General features: G+C 38.5%; 1 protein-coding gene across 1 annotated transcript in view; it reads right to left on the reverse strand.

The window, feature by feature from the left end:
• Nucleotides 1-24,848, reverse strand: part of LOC124544810 (small G protein signaling modulator 1-like) — a 308,561-nt gene that overhangs the window by 9,816 nt on the left and 273,897 nt on the right. Inside the window, exons 24-25 of the mRNA XM_047123500.1 lie at nucleotides 23,353-23,462; nucleotides 11,056-11,223 (exon numbers count right to left, since the gene is read on the reverse strand). Coding sequence (XP_046979456.1) covers nucleotides 11,056-11,223; nucleotides 23,353-23,462 — 278 coding nt within the window. The remainder of the gene's footprint in view (nucleotides 1-11,055; nucleotides 11,224-23,352; nucleotides 23,463-24,848) is intronic.

Raw genomic sequence — 24,848 nt, forward strand, 5'->3', positions numbered from 1 at the left:
ACTGCTGATAATGACTACCGAGGGCAGTTGCCAGGGCAGATGAAGGTGCAGAGTGGGGAGTGGGTAGGGAAGGACACATGGGGTGAGGAAAGGGCAGTGGAACAGTGTGAGAGTAACTAGTTGCTGCACGAAATGAAATGGAGCTAAGGGGAGGAAAGGAGATGAGGATGGTGATGAAGTGGGACAGTGATGGAAAAAAATGAGAGAAAGAGGGGTCAGGGGAGGGAGGGAGGGAGGGAGGGAGGGAGGGAGGGAGGGAGGGCGGGAGAGGGAGAGAGAATATGACACTAGTGAGGTAATTCAGTATGTATATGGAGATGAGATGAAAATCTATTAATCATTGGTGATTGAAACACTGTAGAAGGGGAAGGGATGCAACACAAAGTTATCAGAGAATATGGGTTCAGTAGTAGGAATGAGAGAGGAGAAATACTAGTTGAGTTCTTAAAAAAATTTCAGGTAGTAATAGCAAATACTCTCTGGAATGAATTTTCATTCTGAATTTTCCTGAAGATTAAATGCAAAACACAATGGAAACCACAAAAATTAATTATTTCTATAGAATGCAAGCAATAATTGAAAATGAGAAGAAAGGGAAATGTAGTAGTTTTCCATAGAGTATGAAGAAAGGGCACAGGCCAAAATAATGAGGAAACCAAATTGAAGCAGTAAAAATATTTAAAATCAGGCAAACACAAAGTCTCTTTCATTCTGCCCTGCATCTCCCTATCCACCTTGTCGCTCCCGTTTAATATTGAGGGGAAGGGAGTAAGATTTTCTTCCAGTTGCCACCATTGTTTAGAAACACAGCTGATGATGGTTCTGTCCATCATCCACACTGCAAGATTAGTGATGACGTCACACACAGCTGTGCTCTCATTTTTGAGCTGTCAAAAAAAAAATGGTGTTACAATACTGTAATTCAACAGTAATTTGTATTTCATATACAAAACATGCATTCCCCACATTTGTTTAGAACTGTCTTTCAATTTGATAAAGTTATTCTAAAATTAATGATTTCTCTAAATATCGTGAAACATGTTTAGATTGGCTACACTTCATTTTAAGCACTCCGTATAAATTTTGTTATGTTGTGCAGAATAGAAATTCACAGGGATGTGTGGTTTAGGAATAGTGTTAAGGTGTTACTCCAGGCAGAACGAAAGGAAGTCTTTATGAGTTCTTCTACATCCAACCGTGCCATGTCTTTAACAATTTCCTGCACCTTTGTTTCACAGACTAGGATGATAGTTTTCACTGTGCTTCACTCAGGGAAAGATCCTGGAATACTACAAAAATATCAAGCCATAGCAGAGATCCAAATGGGTAAATCATAACTGCTTTTGTTTGTTGGATGGACCACACTTTTGATCACAGGGAAAGCAGCCACTAGTGAGTTGAGAGTAGATGTTCCACCCACTGTCTGCTCCGTCACACACAAGTTGCGCCCTTGGCTAGCTAGTGGTGGTAAAGGACACTTCACTAAATTAGTCTACACTTTAAAACTTCAAAACTGTGTTGTTTGTGGACTTAGAAGATTCTTTATCATGCTAGATGCTGGACGTAAGAAGCATGTACTCAATTTATAGTTCTAAAATTTGTTGAGTATATGAAGCACTGTAACCTTTATAAACTGTTTCTCATGTAATGACAAGATGTACTATCACATGGCGAGTCGACTCTTTTGGTATTAAGAAACTGAAACTGAAATTTAGGTGGTTCAAATCTTAGTAGTGGAAAATTTTCACTACCTGTACTTGGCCAGGAAGGGGAAGGAAAGGTGGTGTCATAAAATTCCTGAACAACAGTGTTTGCACCAATTCACACTACTATAATCTGCATCATTTCGTGCGACTATAAAAAGATAGAGTGAAGAAGCATACATCTTCCACCATTGTACTTTGGCAGAATATCTTGTCAAGCACCATGAGAATTCTAGTCCTTCATAAGATCATTAAGTGGGTTCAAAGCTTAGTGGCAATAGAGGACAGCAAAAGGAAAACTGAATCCTTAATTTCACATTTCAATAAATCATTCAGGCAGGAGGACTGTAGAGGCATATAATTGTTTGACCATCACACACACTCCTATAAGGAAACAGAAACACACATCCCTGGCATTGAGAGGCTACTGAAAGAGTTGAAAACACATAAGTCACTAGATATGGAATGAATCCCAGTTTGGTTTTACACACAGTATTCTTTGGCTTTGGCACCCTACACAGCTTGCATTTTAGTGAATTTCTCGTCCAGTGCAATTTCTGAAGTGACTGGAAAAGTCCAGGTGACTTCTGAATATAAGAAGGCTAAAAGAATGGACCCCATAATTCCAGACCAATATCCTTCACATTTGTTTCTTACAGAATTCTTGAGTATGTTTTAAGTTTGAATATAATAAATTCTCTTGAGACAGAAAAACTTGGATCAATAATTCAGCATGGATTTGGAAAGCATCACTCATACAAAACTTGGCTTGCTCTTTTCTCACATAATATACTATGAACCAAAGATGTAGGGTAACAGGCAGATTCTATAAGCATACAGAATAGGTTCCCAGATATGTAACAGGCTCTTTGACTTCATAAGTAATAGAACCTAGACGTTGTCCTGGATAGCAAGAGTTTATTGGAAACAAGTGTGTCATCAGGAGCGCCCCAAGGAAGTGTGGATAGGATTGCTCTTGTTCTCTATATAAATGAACGATCTAACAGATAGGGTGAGGAGCAATCTCAGCTGTTTGTTGACGATGCTATAATGTATGGGAAAGTATCTTAGTCAAGTTACTGTAGGAGGATACAAGATGACTCAGTATTTTTGGTGTGATGAATGGTAACTTACTCTAAATACAAATTAAAAAAATGAAAGTTAATGCAGATGGGAGGATGGGGGGAGGTTATGGGACTAAATGGCAATGTCATCAGTCCCGCAATTCCTAAGTTACATGTGGAAGAGAGAGGGCCCCCTAAAAGTGGACGGATCCAGTGAGAGGAGTCAGGCTATAAAATGAAGTTAAAACACACACAGGAGAATGTATAAAAGGGTAGCCCAAATCTAAAAACTGGGGAAACAGTGTGATAAAATAGCGGTTTTTGCAAGGGGGAGTGGTCACGCATTCCAGAACAAGAAAACATGAAGAGAGGCCCCAACCACAAACACCCTGCATCTGAAACTAAAAACCACATTCATGGAGGAAACTGAGGACCAGTTCAACCATCCATTAATCGCCTGGTGATATTGAAATTAAGGAATCGATTATACATAGTACAAAGGGCCAAAAGAAGGGGACATTCCACCAATGTATGGGACACCCTCAGTCTGACTCCACTATCGTATTGTAGGGGTGGTTCACTACGCAAGAGGAAACAATGAGTGAGCATGATATGACCATGCATAGACGGCATAAGACAGTGGACTCCTTCCGAGAGGAGTGGAAGGAAGAGTGCCAAACGACAGTAGACTCCTTGACTGTGTGAAGATTATTACTGAGAGCATTGGTGCACCAGATGTCATTCCACTTTTGGCAAAGAGAGATGTGATGTAGAACCATTAACCACAGCTGGAATCATGAAAGGGAATTGGGGGGGGGGGGGGGGATTATCTGCTTCTCTAGCCATATAATCAGCCAGTTCATTCCCTGTGATGCCAACACGATTTGGGACCCAGAGAAAGACAACTGAGCAGGTGGCCAATGGAAGAAAGAAGGTCATGGACAGCAGAGACCAAAGGCTCCATGAAAGTAGCAGCAGTTGATAGCCTGCAGGCTGCTCACTGAGTCGGTACATACTAAAACACTGCGGAGGGAGGCCTGAGTAACAAAAAGAAGGGCCCTACGAATGGCTAGCAGCTCTGTTGTGAACAGACTGTATGGTCCCGGCCATAAATGGTGTTCTAAGCCAGTAGGAGACATGACTGCGAATCCTGTCTTATCTATCATCTTAGAACCATATGTGCAGAAGATCTTGGCACCCTGGAACTCTGCAAGGATGGAACGTACAAGACGCCGGAAGACCATAGGGGTGATACAGACCTTAGGACCCTGGAATAGGCCGGTCCTAACCCGTAGTCTAAGCACCATCCAATGGGGTGTGTGGGAGGAAATACATGGGGCACATTCCACTGAGTGGAGATGGAGATCTCAACAGAGGGAAGCGAAGACGCATTTCAACCAGCAATCCCACCCGTTTATGGTTGTCAGAAGGGAGACTTTCCTCATTTGAAAAATGGACTGGGGTGCATGGCATGGTGAGGGAATCAGAAAATGGCAATTGCATAAGAAACCAGGAGTTGGCTCCGTCATGTTTGTAGAGGGGGAATCCCCGCTTCTGCAAGGAGACTGTCTACGGACTAGAGCAAAAGGCAGCAATAGCCAGGTGCACCCACAATGGTGAACAGGGTCAAGTATTTTCAGAATGGAAGGATCTGTTGAGCCATAAACCTGACAACCATACAATCTGCCATGTGCCTCATGATGGTTTGCAAAGTATAGATGTAGATGTAGAAGGGTTTTGATTATGCATGTCTATCAGCTGTATAGGTAGCTGCAGCTTCTGGAGGCAGCTACTAGCCAAATGTGTGTGATGCATCTATTTGTACACTGTTGTTTTATTTTAAACAAAGGCCTTCTATAATGCAGACACTTTATGAAAGCAGTTTTAGACGTGTGTGTGTGTCTGTGGGGGGAGGAGGGGGGGGGGGGGGCATTGATTTATGTTTGCTTATATGCCCTTAAAGGTTGAGCCTGAACTACCCTGTTTATGAGTGCCAACTTCCGCAGACAATTGCTCTGTATTCATTAGTGAATGCTGTGTGTACTCGGCTTTGCTTTGTGTTGTGTGTTACTTGTTTTATTTTCATATTTTGAAATGAGTGAAGAGGCTAATCCCGGTCCATGATGGGATCTGAGTACGACCCACACAAAACCAGAAGGGATCAGTGATTCCATACCAGTTCTACTTTTGCAGGAGCACAGAACACAGATGTAGACTGTCAGCCTTGTGAGAGGGAGTTAGGGCTTGTTCCCCTACTTCACTCCTCTCCCCTCAGGTTGTCTAAGTTCTCACTTGATTGTGCTCGAAGCCAACTGCCACTTTATTGGTTCCGCAATCTGCACTGACACTGGTGGTGTTATCTCAATAAACAACACATAATCATCTGTGATGTGTCTGTGGTGAAGATTACATCTGTTTACATTTTGTGACAACTTGTCATATATGGAGCATTACCCATTATATGAATCTACAGAAATCCACTTAATGTAAGGTTTCTAGCAGGATGTAGTTGCCTGAAAGCTGAACAAATGCACTGAGAAGAGTTCTCCACTAGGGATCACCCTAACTTGGAGAAACTGGTGTCTGTTAATTAGAAACATAGTAGCAATTAGGCAATACTAGACACAAAGGGCTGACCAAGTTTCCTGACAAATAACTATGCTTATGTTACAAATTAATGACAATGTTGTATCACATGGGAAAAAATGCATTAAACAAGTACCCATTAACTATTACACTTAGAAGAATACAATTTGAAGAGTACTGGTGGATCAGCAATTTTACTCAAGTTATAAATCCCATCTACAAGCTAAGGGGTCAAAAGTTTTTGAACTCAGTATTCAGTTCCGTTTGCTACTGTACTGCATTTTTGTCATCACTTTGACATTTCCTACAAACTTCAGCTGTTTTTATATGACTGAAATTATTTATTTTGATACAAACCAAATCTTTATTTCCAAGCATTTATACTCAGAGTACTCACTTTAGTACCCTTGCTAAACTGCCTAAGAGTTTTGGATGACCTGTAATAAAAACAGCACTAATGAAGGGTATGCGATGATAAATCCTGATGATTTCTGCAACTAGCTACTTAAATTTCTCTCTGTCAGACAGACATGCATTCTAGCAGCATACTGTGGTTTAGGAATTTATTCCCTCAGGGATCATATTGCAGTGACACAGCATTTGTCAACTAATACATGGTATCTCATATAAATGTACACCCATGTGTTCAATATTAAAAGGATGATTGTTGGCAGTGGTCTTGTTGACGTGAGCAGGTGAAATATATCAACATATCATGTGTAACATTGCCTGTGTCCACCAGAGTGCTTCCTGCAATAACGCTGCCAATATCACAGGCTAGGCAAATAAACTTTGATTGTTGTTGTTGTTGTTGTTGTTGTTGTGATCTTCAGTCCTGAGACTGGTTTGATGCAGCTCTCCATGCTACTCTATCCTGTGAAAGCTTCTTCATCTCCCAGTACTTACTGCAACCTACATCCTTCTGAATCTACTTAGTGTATTCATCTCTTGGTCTCCCTCTACGATTTTTACCCTCCACACTGCCCTCCAATACTAAATTGGTGATCCCTTGATGCCTCAGAACATGTCCTACCAACCGATCCCTTCTTCTGGTCAAGTTGTGTCACAAACTTCTCTTCTCCCCAATCCTCTTCAATACTTCTTCATTAGTTATGTGATCTACCCATCTAATCTTCAGCATTCTTCTGTAGCACCACATTTCGAAAGCTTCTATTCTCTTCTTGTCCAAACTATTTATCGTCCATGTTTCACTTCCATACACGGCTACACTCCATACAAATACTTTCAGAAATGACCTCCTGACACTTAAATCCATACTCGATGTTAACAAATTTCACTTCTTCAGAAATGCTTTCCTTGCCACTGCCAGTCTACATTTTATTGCCAGTCTACATTTTATATCCTCTCTACTTCGACAATCATCAGTTATTTTGCTCCCCAAATAGCCAAACTCCTTTACTACTTTAAGTGTCTCATTTCCTAATCTAATTCCCGCAGCATCACTCGACTTAATTCGTCCATTATCCTCGTTTTGCTTTTGTTGATGTTCATCTTATATCCTCCTTTCAAGACACTGTCCATTCTGTTCAACTGCTCTTCCAGGTCCTTTGCTGTCTCTGACAGAACGACAATGTCATCAGCAAACCTCCTTTACTGCTTGCTCAATATATAGATTGAATAACACCAGGGATAGGCTACAACCCTGTCTCACTCCCTTCCCAACCACTGCTTCTCTTTCATCCTCCTGGACTCCTATAGCTGCCATCTGGTTTCTGTACAAATTGTAAATAGCCTTTCGCTCCCTGTATTTTATCCCTGCCACCTTTAGAATTTGAAAGAGAGTATTCCAGTCAACATTGTCAAAAGCTTTCTCTAAGTCTACAAATGCTAGAAACGTAGATTTGCCTTTCCTTAATCTTTCTTCTAAGATAAGTCGTAAGGTCAGTATTGCCTCACTTGTTCCAATATTTCTACGGAATCCAAACTGATCTTCCCCGAGGTCGGCTTCTACTAGTTTTTCCATTCGTCTGTAAAGAATTCGCGTTAGTATTTTGCAGCTGTGACTTATTAAACTGATAGTTCGGTAATTTCCACATCTGTCAACACCTTCTTTCTTTGGGATTGGAATTAAGTCTGAGGGTATTTCGCCAGTATCATACATCTTGCTGACCAGATGGTAGAGTTTTGTCAGGTCTGGCTCTCCCAAGGCCATCAGTAGTTCTAATGGAATGTTGTCTACTACCGGAGCCTTGTTTCGAATCAGGTCTTTCAGTGCTCTGTCAAACTCTTCATGCAGTTCATATCTCCCATTTCATCTTCATCTACATTCTCTTCCATTTCCATAATATTGTCCTCAAGTACATCGCCCTTGTATAGCCCCTCTATATACTCCTTCCACCTTTCTGCTTTCCCTTCTTTGCTTAGAACTGAGTTTCCATCTGAGCTCTTGATATTCATACAAGTGGTTCTCTTTTCTCCAAAGGTCTCTTTAATTTTCCTGTAGTCAATATGTACACCACTTATAAACCTATACCAAAGATGCCAAGTGCTTACAGCAGTGAATATTACCAAACCACCAATTTAACGAGTCACTTTTGTAAAATACTAACACGAAAATCTAAACCAAAATCACTCGACAAGGATTTCAACACCATTCGTAAATGTGTGTCCAATGTACTAAAACTTTGCCACCTTGCTCAGTCGAGTTTGCTGTCACACGGGGAACATATGTAACTTCCTCAATGTTCCTCGATTTAACTTTCATATATTATATAAATTCATAGTTGATCTTAAAACAGTGCAAATTGTCATTTATTTCTATTATATTCCAACACTGATTTGGACTGTTTCAAAGCCAATTATTTACTTATTTTGTATATAAAATGAGTTCAGTCTATGAAAGCTGGAATTACGCTTGACCCCAGTGCGACAACAAACTCAAACGAGCGAAGTGGTGGAACGGTTGGTACACTCAACTAGCAACGGGGTTCATTTCCCTGTCCAGCTGTCTCTATTTAGGTTCATACAGTTTCCCTAAATCAATTAATACAAATGATGGCATGATTCTTTTGGAAAGGACATAACTGATTTTTTTCCCCAACCTCTCCGTATTCGAGCTTAATACCAATCTCTAATGACATCACCAACAAGACATTACACCCTAAAATTCCTTCCTTTCAAAAATCACACTGAAGAAGACTGAACACCGCCAAAACACAGTTACACAGGGTGTCCAAAAAAGAGAGTAGCCTTTTCTCAGTTTTTTTGTTAAGGGTTCCCAGTGTGTGGATGGAGATACTAGAGACAGGGATTGCTACTTCAGATACTCCAAGCTTTGACTGAAATACCTATCAGTATCCAGCCCACAATTTTTTTCAAGAGATACCTACACAAGAGTAAAAGGCAGTTTGTGCTTTGGAACATGCAAAAACAATGTCTGTCATCACAATTCAGTGCAACTTGTGTGTCTGGAGTCAATCTGGCAAGAACTCCATTTGCTCACAGAAATTTTGAAACACTTAGCATTTTGTCTACAATTCTTACATGATTCTCATGACTCAGTAGCTGGGTTTTACACATTCGTGACCCACACAAACTGTTGTCATTGTGTCAGTGTGCAGGTTTTGCAGAGGTCAGTTGGTCGGGTCGGCCATCACCCTGTGGCATTTATCTCACCACACGAGTGTCGAACTAAGTATTTATTTCACTATTCACATTTTTTTAAATGTCATTTTATTTGTATTGTGCTCGATTTATTGCATATTTTTATTACTTAAAATTGCTAAGTATACATGAAATGAGTAAACTAATATTATTTTGTAGTTTTATATATGAGTAGACAAGAAGAAAGAATTTTGGTGTGGCTGGAATATGATGTGCATAGGAGTAAAATCCAAAATCTGTCATCCTCTACAGCAAATTACAGAATGATTTACCAATGGAACTGAAGTTTCAAATGCCGAAAAACACAGTGGTATATGTCTGGCCTGTCCAAGGCACAAAAATTATAAGACAAAAAAATGCATACACTCATTGTCAAAAATTTTTGCGTAATGAACAGGCTGGAACATTATGTGATATGTGCAAAGCCCAGATATATGATGAAGATTAAGTCATAAAAGTTAAGTAACAAGAAATACTTGTTTTGTCATTTTTTTCTATTTTTTTAATTAGCACCCTAAAAGACTGGCTATTTTAATTGTCCTAGCATTATTAGCAGCAATATAGATATACTGATTATTCTGAACTGCAAATAAATATTTTAAATAGTAAAATATGAGTGTGTCATTATAAAAATAACAAAAAATACTAATTTACACTTACTAGGTACATTTCAGACTGCTTGTTGAGAGTGAGCAAAATGCTTGACGCATGACTGATTGCGTTAAGTTTTAAAGGCATGATTCCTTGTGAGTTAAGCACTGATATAAACAGCTCATCAAGACAGGGTATCTATGCAAAGACAAAGGCATCAGCTGCACTTCGCATTCAGAGGAGACATCGATATAGTTCGACAATCCTTCCAATGCACCCCCACAAAATCAGCTCGAAAAGTGAGTTGTGAGTTAATATTGTCCCTTTGACATGCAAGGCTGACAAGCTGCGACCTGTGTAGGCAGTCACTGAAGACAACAAAAAACTTCACACGTCTTCTTTACACATGTGTTGGGATTCCTGGAAAATGATGATTATGTACAAGGTAGTGTACAGTGATGAGTTGACCTTCCATATCAATGGCAAAGTCAATAGCGCTTCACAACACACTCAGTAAATTAGTGAGTGTGTCAGAGACTCACCAAAGTTGGAAGTTTTTGCAGCCATCTGCAGAATGAAGCTTTAAGAGCCATTTCTCTTTGCAAAAAGAAGTGTAATGGGATATTCGTATATTTATATTCTCCTCTTTAAGAGGATTGTAAGAAATTCATTTTTTGACAGGATGGAGCTCCAGTCTGCTTTCATAATGATCTTAGAGGGTATCAGAATTAATGTCTCCTACAGCAGTTGGATAGGGCACACAACCCTGAGCATTAAGTATTCTGAGATGGCCCCCGATGCCTAAATATGGTGCCAAGTGACTTCTTTTTAAGCAGATTTGTCAAAGAATATGTTTTTGTTCCTCCATTGCCTCAAAATCTGAGAGAGTTGTGAGATGTTATCACAAAGCCTTTGCTGCTGTTGCAAGAGACATGTCAATTTGAGTTTGGGAGGAAATGGGTTATTAAACAGATATCTCCCATGTCACAAAGGGAACCCACATACCCACATTGAATATTTGTAAGTTAGGTAAAAAAAACTCAGATATGTTACCTTGCTTTCAGTATACAAAGGATTCTAATTTTACATCAGGGGGCTTGAGATTTTTAAGGGAACATTCTTTTTTGTCTTGACATCCTGTATATTGTTTTCAATTGGAGACTAACCCTCCTCATTCAGTCTACACTCCCACTCTCAAGGGGGTAACCTTGGTGTATCAACAAACAAAACCAGTAAAGTTAGTTTCAAATAGTTGTGTTGCCCAAGGAAACAATGTAACTGACCAAATTACAAAGCAAAAAGAATCACTTTGATGTGATAGTTTGGTTCTTTCTTTCTGTAAGGCCGCTACATTTTGGAACAGGGTATTATCTAAATTTTTGTCAGAAAGTATTCACAGCAACATGAGAAGTTCCTGTAATATTTAATACAAAAATGATGTCAAGAAGGAAGTTTCAACTGCCATATATGCAATCGATTTTACTTACCGTTGAAAAATTTGATGATATCTGTGAAGTCCATGCTATTACCAAGTATAATGTCCCGATAGGTCTCCACTAAAGCTAATGCAATGAAAAGTACAAAATGTGATGATGAAACATGCTTTGCTGCCCAGATTGTTTCCCAAACACTGAAGACATCTTCATACACCAGTTCTGAAAAGAAAGATTACAAAGTTCACTGAGTTATTAATTTTACGTGTGCTTAATTTATTCTATCCCTTAAAACAAGTATATACATGTTTTCAGAGCATACTGAAGTTTGTTTAAATGATTATATTTCCTGCTTTTTACTACTTATTATTTTTCTACAAATTACAATTAAAGGCAGAAGATACTGTCATTTCACAAATTCTGTGTGAGTGATGTATCTGCCTGCGGAAAAGGACTGACTTTTGGGAGGAAAAACACTGAAGTTTTGCTTATAAAAGTGTTCAATCCAGAATTCATCAAGCCTGAACTTCAAACATATAGAATAAATCTTACCTTAACACATTAGTGCAAACCATTAACCTATGAGGCACAAACTTGCTAAGTGTGTGTGGGCTACAAGCTGAAATCATGTTCTCGTTGTTGTTGTGTTGTTGTTGTCTTCAGTCCAGAGACTGGTATGATGCAACTCTCCATGCCAACGTATCCTGTGCAAGCTGCTTCATCCAAGTACCTACTACAACCTACATCTTTCTGAATCTGCTTAGGATATTCATCTCCTGGTCTTACTAAATTAGTGATCCCTTAATGCCTCAGGACATGTTCTATCAACCGAATCCTTCTTCAACTCAAGCTGTGCCACAAATTCCTCCTCTCCCTATTCTATTCAGTACCTCCTCATTAGTTACATGATTTATCCATCTAATCTTCAGCATTCTTATGTAGCAGCACATTTCGAAAGCTGCTGTTCTCTTCTTGTCCAAACTATTTATCGTCCATGTTTCACTTCCATACATGGCTATACTCCAACTACTTTCAGAAAAGACTTCCTGATACTTAAATCTAAACTCGATGTTAACAATTTCTCTTCTTCAGGAACGTTCTCCTTTCCATTGCCAGCCTACGTTTTATATCCTCTCTACTTTGACCATCATCAGTTATTTTGCTCCTCAAGTAACAAAACTCATCTACTACTTTAAGTTTTTCATTTTCTAATCTAAATCCCTCAGCATCACCTGATTTAATTCGACTACATTCCATTATCCTCATTTTGATTTTGTTGATGTTCATCTTATATCCTCCCTTCAAGGCACTGCCCATTCCGTTCAACTGCTCTTCCAGGTCTTTTGCTGTCTCCAACAGAATTACAATGTCATAGGCAAACCTCAAAGTTTTTATTTCTTCTCCATGGATTTTAATTCCTACTCCAAATTTTTCTTTTGTTTCCTTTACTGCTTGCTCAATGTACAGATTGAATAACATCGGGAATAGGCCACAACCCTCGTTCCCTTCCCAACCACTTCTTCCCGTTCATGCCCCTCTACTCTTATAACTGCCATCTGGTTTCTGTACAAATTGTAAATAGCCTTTCGCTCCCTGTATATGACCCCTACCACCTTCAGAATTTGAAGGAGAGTATTTCAGTTAACATTGTCAAAAGCTTTCTCTAAGTCAACAAATGCTAGAAATGTAGGTTTGCCTTTCCATAATCTATCTTCTAAGGTAAGTCATAGGGTCAGTATTGCCTCTCATGTTTCAACACTTGTATGGAATCCAAACTGGTCTTCCCCAAGATTGGCTTCTACCAGTTTTTCTGATCGTCTGTAAAGAATTCGTGTCAGTATTTTGCAGCCATGACTTATTAAACAGATAGTTCAGTAATTTAAACACCTGCCAACACTTGGTTACTTTGGGATTGGGATTATTATATTCTTCTTGTAGTCTGAAGGTATTCCACTGTCTCATACATCTTGCTCACCAGATCACAGCTGGCTCTCCCAAGGCCATCAGTAGTTCTAATGGAATGTTGTGTACTCCCGGGACCTTGTTTCAACATCTTTCAGTGCTGTGTCAAACTCTTCACACAGTGTCATATCTCCCATTTTATCTCCATCTATGTCATCTTCCATTTCAATAACATTGCCCTTGTACAGACCCTCTATGTACTCCTTCCACTTTTCTGCCTTCCCTTCTTTGATTAGAACTAGTTTTCCATCTGAGCTCTTGATATTCATACAGGTGGTCCTCTTTTCTCCAAACATCTCTTTAATTTTAATTTTCCTACAGGCAGTATCTGTCTTACCCTTAGTGATATATGCATCTACATCCTTAGATTTGTCCTCTAGCCATCCCTGCTTAGCCATTTTGCACTTCCTGCCGACCTCATTTTTGAGACGTTTGTATTCCTTTTTGCCTGCTTCATTTACTGCATTTTTATATTTCCTCCTTTCATCAATTAAATTCAATATCTCTTCTGTTACCCAAGGATTTCTACTAGCCCTCGTCTTTTTACCTATTTGAGCCTCTGCTGCCTTCACTATTTCATCTCTCAAAGCTACCCATTCTTTCCCCCATTCTTGTTAATTATTCCCTAATGCTCTCTCTGAAACTTTCTATAAACTCTGGGTATTTTACAAACAAATCTCTTCCTCATCTCTCATGGTACTTCCCTTGGGAGTGGCTGTTGCTTCATTCCTTTTATTATACTTTCATACAGTACCATTTTACTCCCAGAGTACTTCTTGTATAGGTGATGTGAACTGAAAAGTAGCATGACAGAGATGTGGGAGAATAGCTTTTTGAGCCAGCACATGATCTTTTTTCCAACAAATAACATGACAGCAGCTGGTGCTGCCTATCAAATCCTGGACATATCTGCACTGAATTTGATAATTTGCAACAGTTTTGAGACTGTTTGCTAACTTTAATTTGTCACTTGTACCACCATATTATGAAATTCTGTGGAAATGTAACTAACCTCTCATCTATGCCTTCCATTTTACGATAATCACACCTTGCAAATAGTGAGCAACTGTATTCCCTTTTACCCAGTTTAGAGGTACAGTTTCTTTAGGGGTGTTCCTCCATTTTTCATTAAAGTCACAGTGCAGTGTGTTTTCAGATTCAATAAACTAAAGGTTATTGTAGTAATTGTCAACACAGAATGTTGACCAAACTGCAGCTTCTCTAACAAATGTAAATTGCTCTTTTCACAAAGAGATTTTTCCACCCATATCGTCAAGCATCCCTGTGCAAGCAGCATCCAAGAAAACAAGTATTTCATCTATACTATAGTTGACAACAGTGTTTATGGCCCCTGCGCCACAGATGTGCAGCAGACAGCTGTGCAGCTAGCCAATCAGCAATCCATCTGTTTACACGTTCTGTACTGTGGAAAATTCCATTATATTTGAGTGTTTTATCCTATTTTACACGTGTTAAACTATGACTGACTGATTTCCATGGTGTTCTGCGAGTTTTCTCATAATGGCTGAAGCACCGGAAGGCACCAAGCATTTCACAAACAGGCAAGGGATCTTAGTTGTAAACCGTACTCATTCTTCAAACATAAGGCAGATTCAAGTGAACTGGTCTGAAGTGTTGCCAAGTTGTAACGTGGCTGCTGTCTACGTACTTTCAGCCAAGCTGACAATGCAGCATTTCTTGTGAGCTGTACAGCAAGAGGCCATTAACACTGTTGCTGGCTCTAACAAGCTTCCAGCTACAAGTACTAGACCATTTCTTCACAGCATCACTCAAAAATATATTCACAGCATTGTTGTATTTTTCATCAACTATATCATGGAATATATAATCCATAAGGAGTACCCTGAAGAAATTGATAGGGGTGTTGCTATTAATACGAATAAGTAAACATTCTCATTTTGTAAACAAAATGACTCTGCATCTTGTGATTCATCATGCCAATACTCACCAGATAATATTAACTTCTGCCAGTGAGGGTTCTTCACCAACATCAACAATTTCATCACCATCATTTTCCATGGCTTCCAATTCTGCACTGTCACAAAGCATATTTGAAAGCTCTGCTTCCACACTATCACAACTATGGCAGGCTTTTGCATTCTCAAGATTCCAGCTATCCTTCTCCAATTCTTTATCATCAAACTCCAAATCACTACATCCTAATACATACAATAATTGTTTGGCAAAAAACTTTTTGCTCTTCCTACTCTTTTTAGCCTTGTAAGATCCTACTGTCACTCAAATAACCACCATTCCGAACAACGTACATCACACACAACCACGCACAAGAAAGCAAAGCTGTAAACAAAAAAAAACATTTCTGGAGCCTTTGTTGCTTGTACAATCATGCGTTCACAGCTGCATAACTAGACTGAATAATACACCTGCAGATTTGCACACTTACTAGTGTCAGCAGCACTGGGCTAGTGGCTCATGTTGATGTTTATACACATTAGCTGTAGCAAAGTGTGTTGGCTAAAATAGTCACCTGTCAACATATAGTTCCTGATTGACACTAAGGTCATCAGACATGAGTCATTTGCTTATCTTTGGCATGGACAAAGAAGCCAACACGCTACAACCTCATTCAACAATTCATAGAAATATTTATCCCCAACAGTTAAAGAAAACTTTGGGTAATCTATATGAATAATAATGAAATACGAGAGAAATACACAAAGCTTTGAAACTAGGAGGGCATGGGAAATATGGCACAGAAGAAGAAAATGATGAACATTTCAGACAAAAATGAGCACAACACTATCATTGTCAGTAAATAGGATAATGAGCTTCTAAGAAGAAGAAAAATGTTAGTTTCATATAGCTCTTGACAGCACAGTCAAAAGAAACAGAACACAAACTCAATTTAACATCATTGCAACCTTTTTGAAGGAACCATCGTAACATTTTCCTGAAATAACTTAGAGAAAGTACATGAATCTAAATGCGGATTTGGACTCCGCATCTCCCACAGTGGAACCTTCTGCCTCTACTGCTGTGAAAGACCCTTTGAAGGAAGCCAGGTGAATCTTACTGATTTACTACCTTCTACGTGACAAGTAACAAGCACAGTAACTTCTGATGGCAGAATGACTTGTATTACCTGTCTATCTTGCCTAACTTGTAAGTGGTGCAATCCTTCTTGCATTGAAAGTATGGTAACATGCATGATGAATTGCAGTTAGTGTGGACATAGTACAGATGAGTCTAACAAAACTCTGATGAGGTTTAACAATATCTACACTGAACAAGTTTCTGGAAGGAACCAAAACTATTGATTGACTCTGACTGAATATACTGTCTCAAGCTTGAGAGTATGCAGACTGGTTTGTAATGGAATATATTTTACTAGGGGGCAGAGGGAAAAATTCAGTGTCACTCTTATATATATATTACAGTAAAATAAAATTCCAAGTTTTCTGAGGGATAAATGTTGTTATTTTTAGGATTTCTGTGTGCGTAAGCCTATGTGAAGTCTGATCTGAAAGCTATAGTACACTGGTAATGTTACATCATGCCTTTCATGAGTAATGTCAATATGCTGAAAATGTCACACTGTTCCATGACACTTGACATGCATGAGCATAAAAAAAAATCATGAAATTTATTTTGGATATGCTTCATTATCCACCATATAATCCAAACTTTGCACTGTTCTAATTCTATTTATTTTTATCAATTTATTTTTATCAGTTCCTAAGCTAACAGAACCCAAGAAAAGAAATTCATTCCAATAGCTATAATTAAACACAAGGGAGATAAAAGGGGGATGTGGATGAGATCACACATTGAAAAATAATTAAAAATAAGTTTACACTGAATTTTGCAATGGGATTTGTGATTTTATTAACACATGATGCTCATTGTTTAAAACTGTTTGAACATTATTATGAGAGTCATGTAAGATCATGTGCAAATGTCCTTCAAAATGAGCCTGAAGGTGCTGTGGTCCTTCGTAGTGATGAAGCACATTTTCACTTATAAGGATGCAGTAATCGACAAAATTCCCAATACTGGAGCGGACAGGACCCTCCTTAACTTAACAAAAAGCCACTACATAATGACCATATTACTGTATTGAGCACAGTTAGAGAGTCACAATAACTGGTCCTCACTTTTCTGAAGAGGATGATGCTATTGTGACAGTACACTTTCAACATTACATTCACATGATCAATACTTTTTTTTTGCATCAAGATCCAGTGCACTGCAGATAACAGTGTATGCAATCATCAGGCTGGAGCCATCACTTGTACAGCTCTGAGTTCTCTTCAAATGCAAAGACAAATGTTTCCCAGACACTTAATTTCTTCTCGTGGTGACATCCTCTGGCCAGTATGATCATCAGATCTTACACTATACAATTTTTTTCTATGAGGGCATCTTAAAACTGAGATGTTCAAACTTCGACCAAGGACTTTTCCTTCCCTAGGAAATGCAATACAGGAAGAAACTGGCCTTACTCCTCATGAAATGCTCGTTAAGAGTGGTACAGAGTTTTGAAAGTCACTTTCAACAATGCATTGATAGTAGAGGACACGGCATGCATGACACATTTTTTAATTTCCACTGTGTAAGTATCATCCATGTTAAAACAGCTTCCTCACTTTGACCCATCTGTTTTTTATTTGAACTTAAAATCAGATAAGATGTTGTGCCACACCTATACAATTTACTTTGCCCTCCACCCAGTTTTTGTATTTAATTACAGAACAACGTGAGGGTATGAGATTTCCAAACTGCAAGCCAAAGTTTTTTGAAAATAAATCTTTTTTTTTTTTTATTAAGGGTGAATTCTTGCACCAATTTTGGATATAAATGAACAAGCTTTATTAGCAGAATGTCTGTTTGTTTGTTTATCTGGAAAAATTGTCCAGAGGTTATGAGTTTAATCATTATGTAAGAGCATTTATTAAGGAGCAACTCTTGTTTCATATGTTTTATTGTTACTGGCCAAGGAATTCCGCATGAGCTCCGAGCTGTCCAAAGAGCGTTAAACCTGTACTTGGCATCATGACACGCAAAGTAATTGAAGGTGGCAAAGAATCTTCTGCACAAACCATGGGGTCAATGAATACCAGTGACCAGAAGATGATTATAATGTAAATACTGATGTATTGCCCCCCCCCCCCCCCTTCCCCCTAGATGTTTCATGAGTGTTAAAAATGAGATGTACTTAGTTGATTAACTTCAGATCACATTTAGGAATTAAAGGCATAATAAAAGCCTTCCTAAAATCAGTGTTTATGAATCTTGGTTATGGTAGAAGTTGAATTCTTCTACAGATATAAGAAGAATTATAAATGAGTTGGGGATTCAGAACCTCCTTGAAGATGAAGACCAGTGATGAGATACTTTATAAATTAATTGAAACCCTGCAACAACCATTGAAGGAACAGGATAACAACACTACTGAATTAAATGAAAGGTCATAAATGATGAGTCATGGGTAGCAAATATGTTCAATAATCATTTCTTATGCACAGCAGAAAACAGAGGGACAAACTGTCCAAGAGAAAAATCAAAGCAGTATATTGGAAAAACAACCTGAATCATATGAATGTGTTACCAACTGCTCCCCTTGACATTAAGAAAATCATATATTCTCTCAGAAATGAAGCTCATCTGGATCTGGTAGTGTACAGAATAGAGTACTAAAGATTTGTTACCACATATTAAATGCACAAAGTTGACACTTGGTGCAGTGTCTGATGGGAGTGACTGTATATGGCAAATGCCTTTGGGTCACTCCCAGCAGCCACCATGGAGAGTGTAAGCTTTGTCTGCAGATACAGTAATAAGCCCTGTCTTATACACCTCTATAAAAAAAAAAGGTGATAGGGATGTCAGTAAATACTAACCTGCTTCACTGCGTATCCCACCTGAACTAAAATAAATTGGTCAGTAAAACCAGTTTGGATTTGAGAAGGATTGCTCTACAGAGAATGAAACTTAATCATTCACAAAACAGATTTTCCAAGCATTAAATGACAAAATCTACATAGCTACTACATCTACATACATATTCTGCAAGCCACCGTTTGGTGTGTGGCGGAGGATTCCCTCTACCACTACTACTTATTTCCTTTCCTGTTCCACTCACAAATAGAGTGAGGAAAAACCAACTGTTTATATGCCTCCGTATGAGCCCTAATTTCTTGTATCTTATCTTCGTGGTCCTTATGAACAATGTATGTTGGTGGCAGTAGAATCATTCAGCAGTCAGCTTCAAATGCCGATTCTCTAAATTTTCTCAACACAGTTTCTCAATAAGAACTTGCCTTCCCTCTAGGGATTCCCATTTCATTTCCTGGAGCATCTCTGTAACACTTATGTGTTGTTCGAACCTACTGGCAACAAATCTAGCAGTCCACCTCAGAATTACTTTCATATCTTCCTTCAATCCAACTTGGTACGGACCCCAAACCCTCGAGCAGTACTCAATAATAGGTCACAACAACGCCCTATATGTGGTCTTCTTTACAGGTGAACCACTCTTTCTTAAGATTCTCCCAATAAAGTGAAGTCGACTATTTGCCTTCCCTACCATAGTTCTCACAAGCTCGTTCCATCTCATATCGCGTTGCAACGTTACACCCAGGTATTTAAATGACTTGACTGTGTTAAGCAGGACACCATAATATTATATCCGACCACTTCAGGTTTGATCTTCCTACTCATCCACATTAACTTACATTTTTCCACATTTAGGGCTAGCTGCCATTCATCACACCAACTGGAAGTTTTGTCTATGTCATCTTGTATCTTCTTACAGTCACTCAACTTCAAAACCTTACCGTACACCATGGCATCAACAACAAACAACCACAGATTGCTGTCCATCCTATCCACGAAATCATTTATGTATACAGAGAACAATGGTCCTATCACACTTCCCTGGGGCACCCCCAAAGATATCCTCGTCTTTGATGAACACTCGCCATTTAGACTAAAATACTGGGTTCTATTATTTAAGAAATCTTCGAGCTACTCACGTATCTGTGAACTGATGCCAGATGCTCATATCTTCATTAACAGTCTGCAGTGGGCTGCCAGTCAAATACTTTCTGGAAATCTAGAAATGTGGAATCTGCCTGTTGCCCTTCAGCCATAGTTCACAGTACATCACGCCAGAAAAAGGGCAAGCTGAGTTTTGCACAACCAATGTTTTCTAAAACCATGCTGACTCATGGACATAAGCTTCTCAAGAAAATTTATTACATTTGAACTCAGAATATGTTCAAGGATTCTGCAGCAAATAGAAGTTATGGATATTGGTCTGTAAATTTGTTGGTCCGCTCTTTTACCCTTCTTATATACTGGAATCACCTGCACCATTTTCCAGTCACTTGGCACTTCGTGCTGGGCAAGAGGTTCACGATAAGTCCAAGCTAGGTAAGGGGCCAATGCCATCAACCCACTTTACTATGCACTTTCTAAAATGTAACTGGGATTGCATCCAGGCCTGGTGATTTATTTACTTTCAAACCTTTCAGTTGTTTCTTTATGCCAGGGATGCTTATTACTATGTCGTCCATATGGGAATGGTCCAATGGTCAAATGATGGTATGTTTGTATGATTCTCCTGTGTGAACAGTTTCTTGAACGTGAAACTTAAAACTTCAGCTTTTGTTTTGCTAGCTTCAACTGCCACACCAAACTGGTCAACAACAGACTGAATGGAAGTCTTAGACCCACTTAGCAATTTTACATAAGACCAGAATTTCCTTGGGTTTGGCCAGATCTCTTGCTAAGGTGTCACGGTGGTAGCAGTTGTATGCTTCATGCTTACATCTTTTCACATACGCCCGAATCTCTACTACATTCACTTGTCATCATTTGTGCATTCCGTTTTGAAGCAAGAGTGCAACAGCCTCTGCTCCCTCCGCATTCTCTGAACTTCATTATTAAACTATAGTGTGTGTTTTCCATCCTTTATCCACTTATTAGGCATAAAACTCTCCAGACCATGATTTACAATCTAGTTAAACTTTTCCCACAATTCTTCTATATCCATTTTAGTGGAACAAAGTGATGCCAATTCACTGTTCAAGTGTGATACTAAAAACTGCTTGTCTGCTCTACCTAGCAGAAATACTCTTCTAGCCTCCTTGATCAATTATTAACTTTCATAATCATAGTTGCTATAATGTCATCATGATTGCTAATCCAGGTCTAAGATATTTCCAATGTGTGTGGGCTGCCGAGCTAGCTGCTCAAGATGGTTCTCAGAAAATGTATTCAAAAGTATTTCGCGTGACTGTCTGTCTGTATTCCCTGCAATGAATCCACAGACATCCAAGTCTATAATCAGCAGATTAAAGTCACCTACAACTACTATGGCATGATCTGGGTATTGCCGTGCTATTAACCATAGACTTTCTTTGAATGACTCTAGAACTGTCACAGCAGAATCAGGTGGCCGGTAAAAACATCCAACAATTAACTTGGTATCAGCTACAATTGTTACGTGCAAACAGATAACTTCAGTGTCACATTCAATACCAACCTCAATAAAGACAATGTTTTGTCAACTGCAATGAATATTGCCCCTCCTATGGTCTCTAATCTGTCATTCTGATAAATGTTTCACTACTCACTAAATATCTCAGAGCTTTCCACTTCAGGTTTCAGCTAGCACTCAGTCCCAAGAATAATTTGAGTGCGAGAACTTTCCTGGGGGGCAGTAAATTTGGGAGCTTTATTACGAACAACTCGACAATTTACTGATGAAATTATGATAGTTGAAGTGTCTTTATTTTGAACTCGCGTTCGATTTCCCTTGCTGCATATTGACTGCCAAGTGTTCATCAGAGCACCACAAACTACCGCCTAGCCTTAAAAAACCCTCATGTGCACTCCACGAGTACTCTGCCACCCAAGTAGCTGCTTCCTTTGTGTAGTGCACCCCTGACCTAAAAAGGTGAGTCCTACAAATCGCCACACAATAACACAGATCTAGAAATCTGCAGCCAAGAGCATCAGAGTGTCGACAAAGCCTTTGGCTGAGACCCTTCACTAAGCTCCAAACCAAAGAACCATGATCAACTCTGGGAACAATACTGCAAACTGTGAGCTATGCTTGCACCCTGCACAAGAGGCAGCACTCTTAACCACCTCCACCAGCTGCCTGTAAGGACTGAGGATCGCCTCAGAAACCCTGCAACAGGAATTGTTGGTGCCGACGTGAGCCATTGGTTGGTATTCTCTGAGACCTATCTAAGGTATTCTGAGTGTGTGAATCACAATATTCTCCTGAATAACCAACAAATGGATAATGTCATATCTAACAAAAAGAATGCTGAAGTTTTACTTATTAACCCAACCAATGTAATAATGGGAGATTACTCTGGCTGGGGATAAATCATGTATGGGTTTTCCCCAAGGGTTAATCTTAGACCTGCCATTATTCCTCATATACCTAAATGATCATCCGATAATATACAACAACCAGAATTAGCTCTTTTTGAGGATGACACTAGTATAATAAACAATTCAAGCAAATGTACAGAAACAGAAGAAATAATAAACAATGTTCTTAAAAGTATAATGGACAGGTTTACTGCAAATTGTCCCACCCACAATTTGGGTAGAAATTACTAACTCACATCTGTATATTTTTAAAAAAGAACCTTACATATGTTCACCATGTAGTCATAATTACAAATTAATCTGTGATGTAAATGTCAAAGACCCATTCGACATCATTACAATTTATTATGCAATGATCCAAGTAAAATGAAACTAACTTATTAACTATCGATCTGTCTGCATAAATTCAATAATCTTACAGAAACTAACACCACCAATCACAATCTCACCTGCATTATGTAACAAAATTAACTAAACTAATAAATGCTTCACCACAACACTGATCATTTAAGGAGAGAATAGATGAAGCAGCCAATGGCACAAGCAGAAAAGTTAAGTATCTTGGGATACAATATAAAAAACAACATAACAATCTTTCAAGCTGGTAACAGATGAGAAGCTACAGAGGTGTTTGTGTTGGCTCTGAAGAAGTACACCAGAAGCTACACAATTTATCAGCATATCCCTATGTCTGTCTACCACTTAGATCCCCCTCTCCGCATTTGCTGAGTAGTGAAATATTACAGGTTAATGTGCATTTTTTATCAATTTTTACTTACAATGACTCAAACCTACAACACTACAACTGACAATACCTCAGCTTCTATCATTATCAAAGACACAGCAAAAGGTTGACTGTATTCAAATTTACACATGTTACTAATGAACAAAACTTACATAAAATGTTTATGTAGTTATATAAACAAAAAGCAGGATGAACTGATAAAACCAATGTAAGGACTGCAACAACACAGAAAGTATTAACATATCACTAACCTCTCTTAAAATCCAGCAAAAACCAGCGGTAGCAGAAATAAAAATGAGTGTAGTCTCCGTTCTGGTGCATCAATTCAAACATCTCGGAGTCCAGTATTTGTATCAGTGACCTGCCACAAAAATTATAATGACCATTCAAAACAGCAGAGGAAACAAAAATGTAATAAATATATCTTTTCAGTCATTAACTGGCACAGAATCAGCTTTAGAACAAGAATCATATAAAACTCAGCAATCATTCTTTCCAATTCTGGTACTTTATACTTAGTACCTTAGAGCTGCTCTAAAGCATGTGACCAGAGCACTATAAGCATGTGCAGTTCTCTACAGTATAGCTTATGTGCAAAGAAATATTTCTGGAGGAAACCTATACCATATGCATTTAAAACATACAGAACAATAAATGGATGTGTGAACAGGACACAAAAATGAATACCACTAATGATGCCAAACATGAGTAGGTGAAACACATTTGCTACTCAAGAATAAATTTCAGTTGCAAAAGACAGAAATTTTCTTATCTTTATGATAAAACATAATTGAAGGTATTATCAGTATCTGAGGAAAATGGTTGCAAATATTAACAATAATACTCAAATATCTGCTGTTGCTTCTTACTAATTAATTAACCCTTTCTCACCCGATTTTTTTCTGGAGAAAGAAACCTCTTCTTTCATGCTATAATGCTCTTAGGTATTTTGCTAATGATTTTAGATGCAAGATTTACTCAAATATAAGTATATATATTCATTCAAAATATACTTTGTACAATTGGCTTCTTTTTATGTATTTTTGAAATATTCACTGTTATAATAAACTGGTCATTCAATAATAACAATACAATATAACAATAATAATAATATTTATATATACAGTGGAATATAACAAACCAACCACTTCCGTATATTCTGGAAGTCGCAAGGTGCCAAGTACTGCTACACTGACTTGTTGATGTTGATGTTGTTATAGAGAAGCCCAACAGTTGGCAGCACTTCTATGTGATAACAAGATTGAACATTCACAAATGTGTACATGAAGTTTGCACTGGGGAAAAATATTTCTGTTCCAACTAAGAGACAGTAAAATTTAACGTACACAATGTAGCCAATGGGTCTGAAACGTATAACTATAAGCACAGACTTCTTCATACATCTACATTCAGACACATCATGTATGGTTGAGGGCACCATCTAATAGTATCATTTCTCCCACTGACTCATGGCTGCTGCAAAGAAATAGTAAAATACTCTTTTATGGATCTTAAATGTGACTGTGGCCTCTTCAAAATGTGCATGTAGGAAAGAATAGTATGTTCTGACAATGATAATCTTCTCTAGACAGTAATTTTAAAATTTTGCACAGAAGTTGTTCACAAGCTGAATGACACATTTCTAATAAATTATTTCACAGGAGTTTACTATGTAGTTGTGTGGTTTTGTGTGTGTTCGGGTGGGGGGGAATTTCACTTAAACCAGATTTGCATGTAAAACTAACAG

This window comes from Schistocerca americana, chromosome 8, assembly GCF_021461395.2.
Source record: "Schistocerca americana isolate TAMUIC-IGC-003095 chromosome 8, iqSchAmer2.1, whole genome shotgun sequence".
NCBI classification, from domain to species: Eukaryota; Metazoa; Arthropoda; class Insecta; order Orthoptera; family Acrididae; genus Schistocerca; species Schistocerca americana.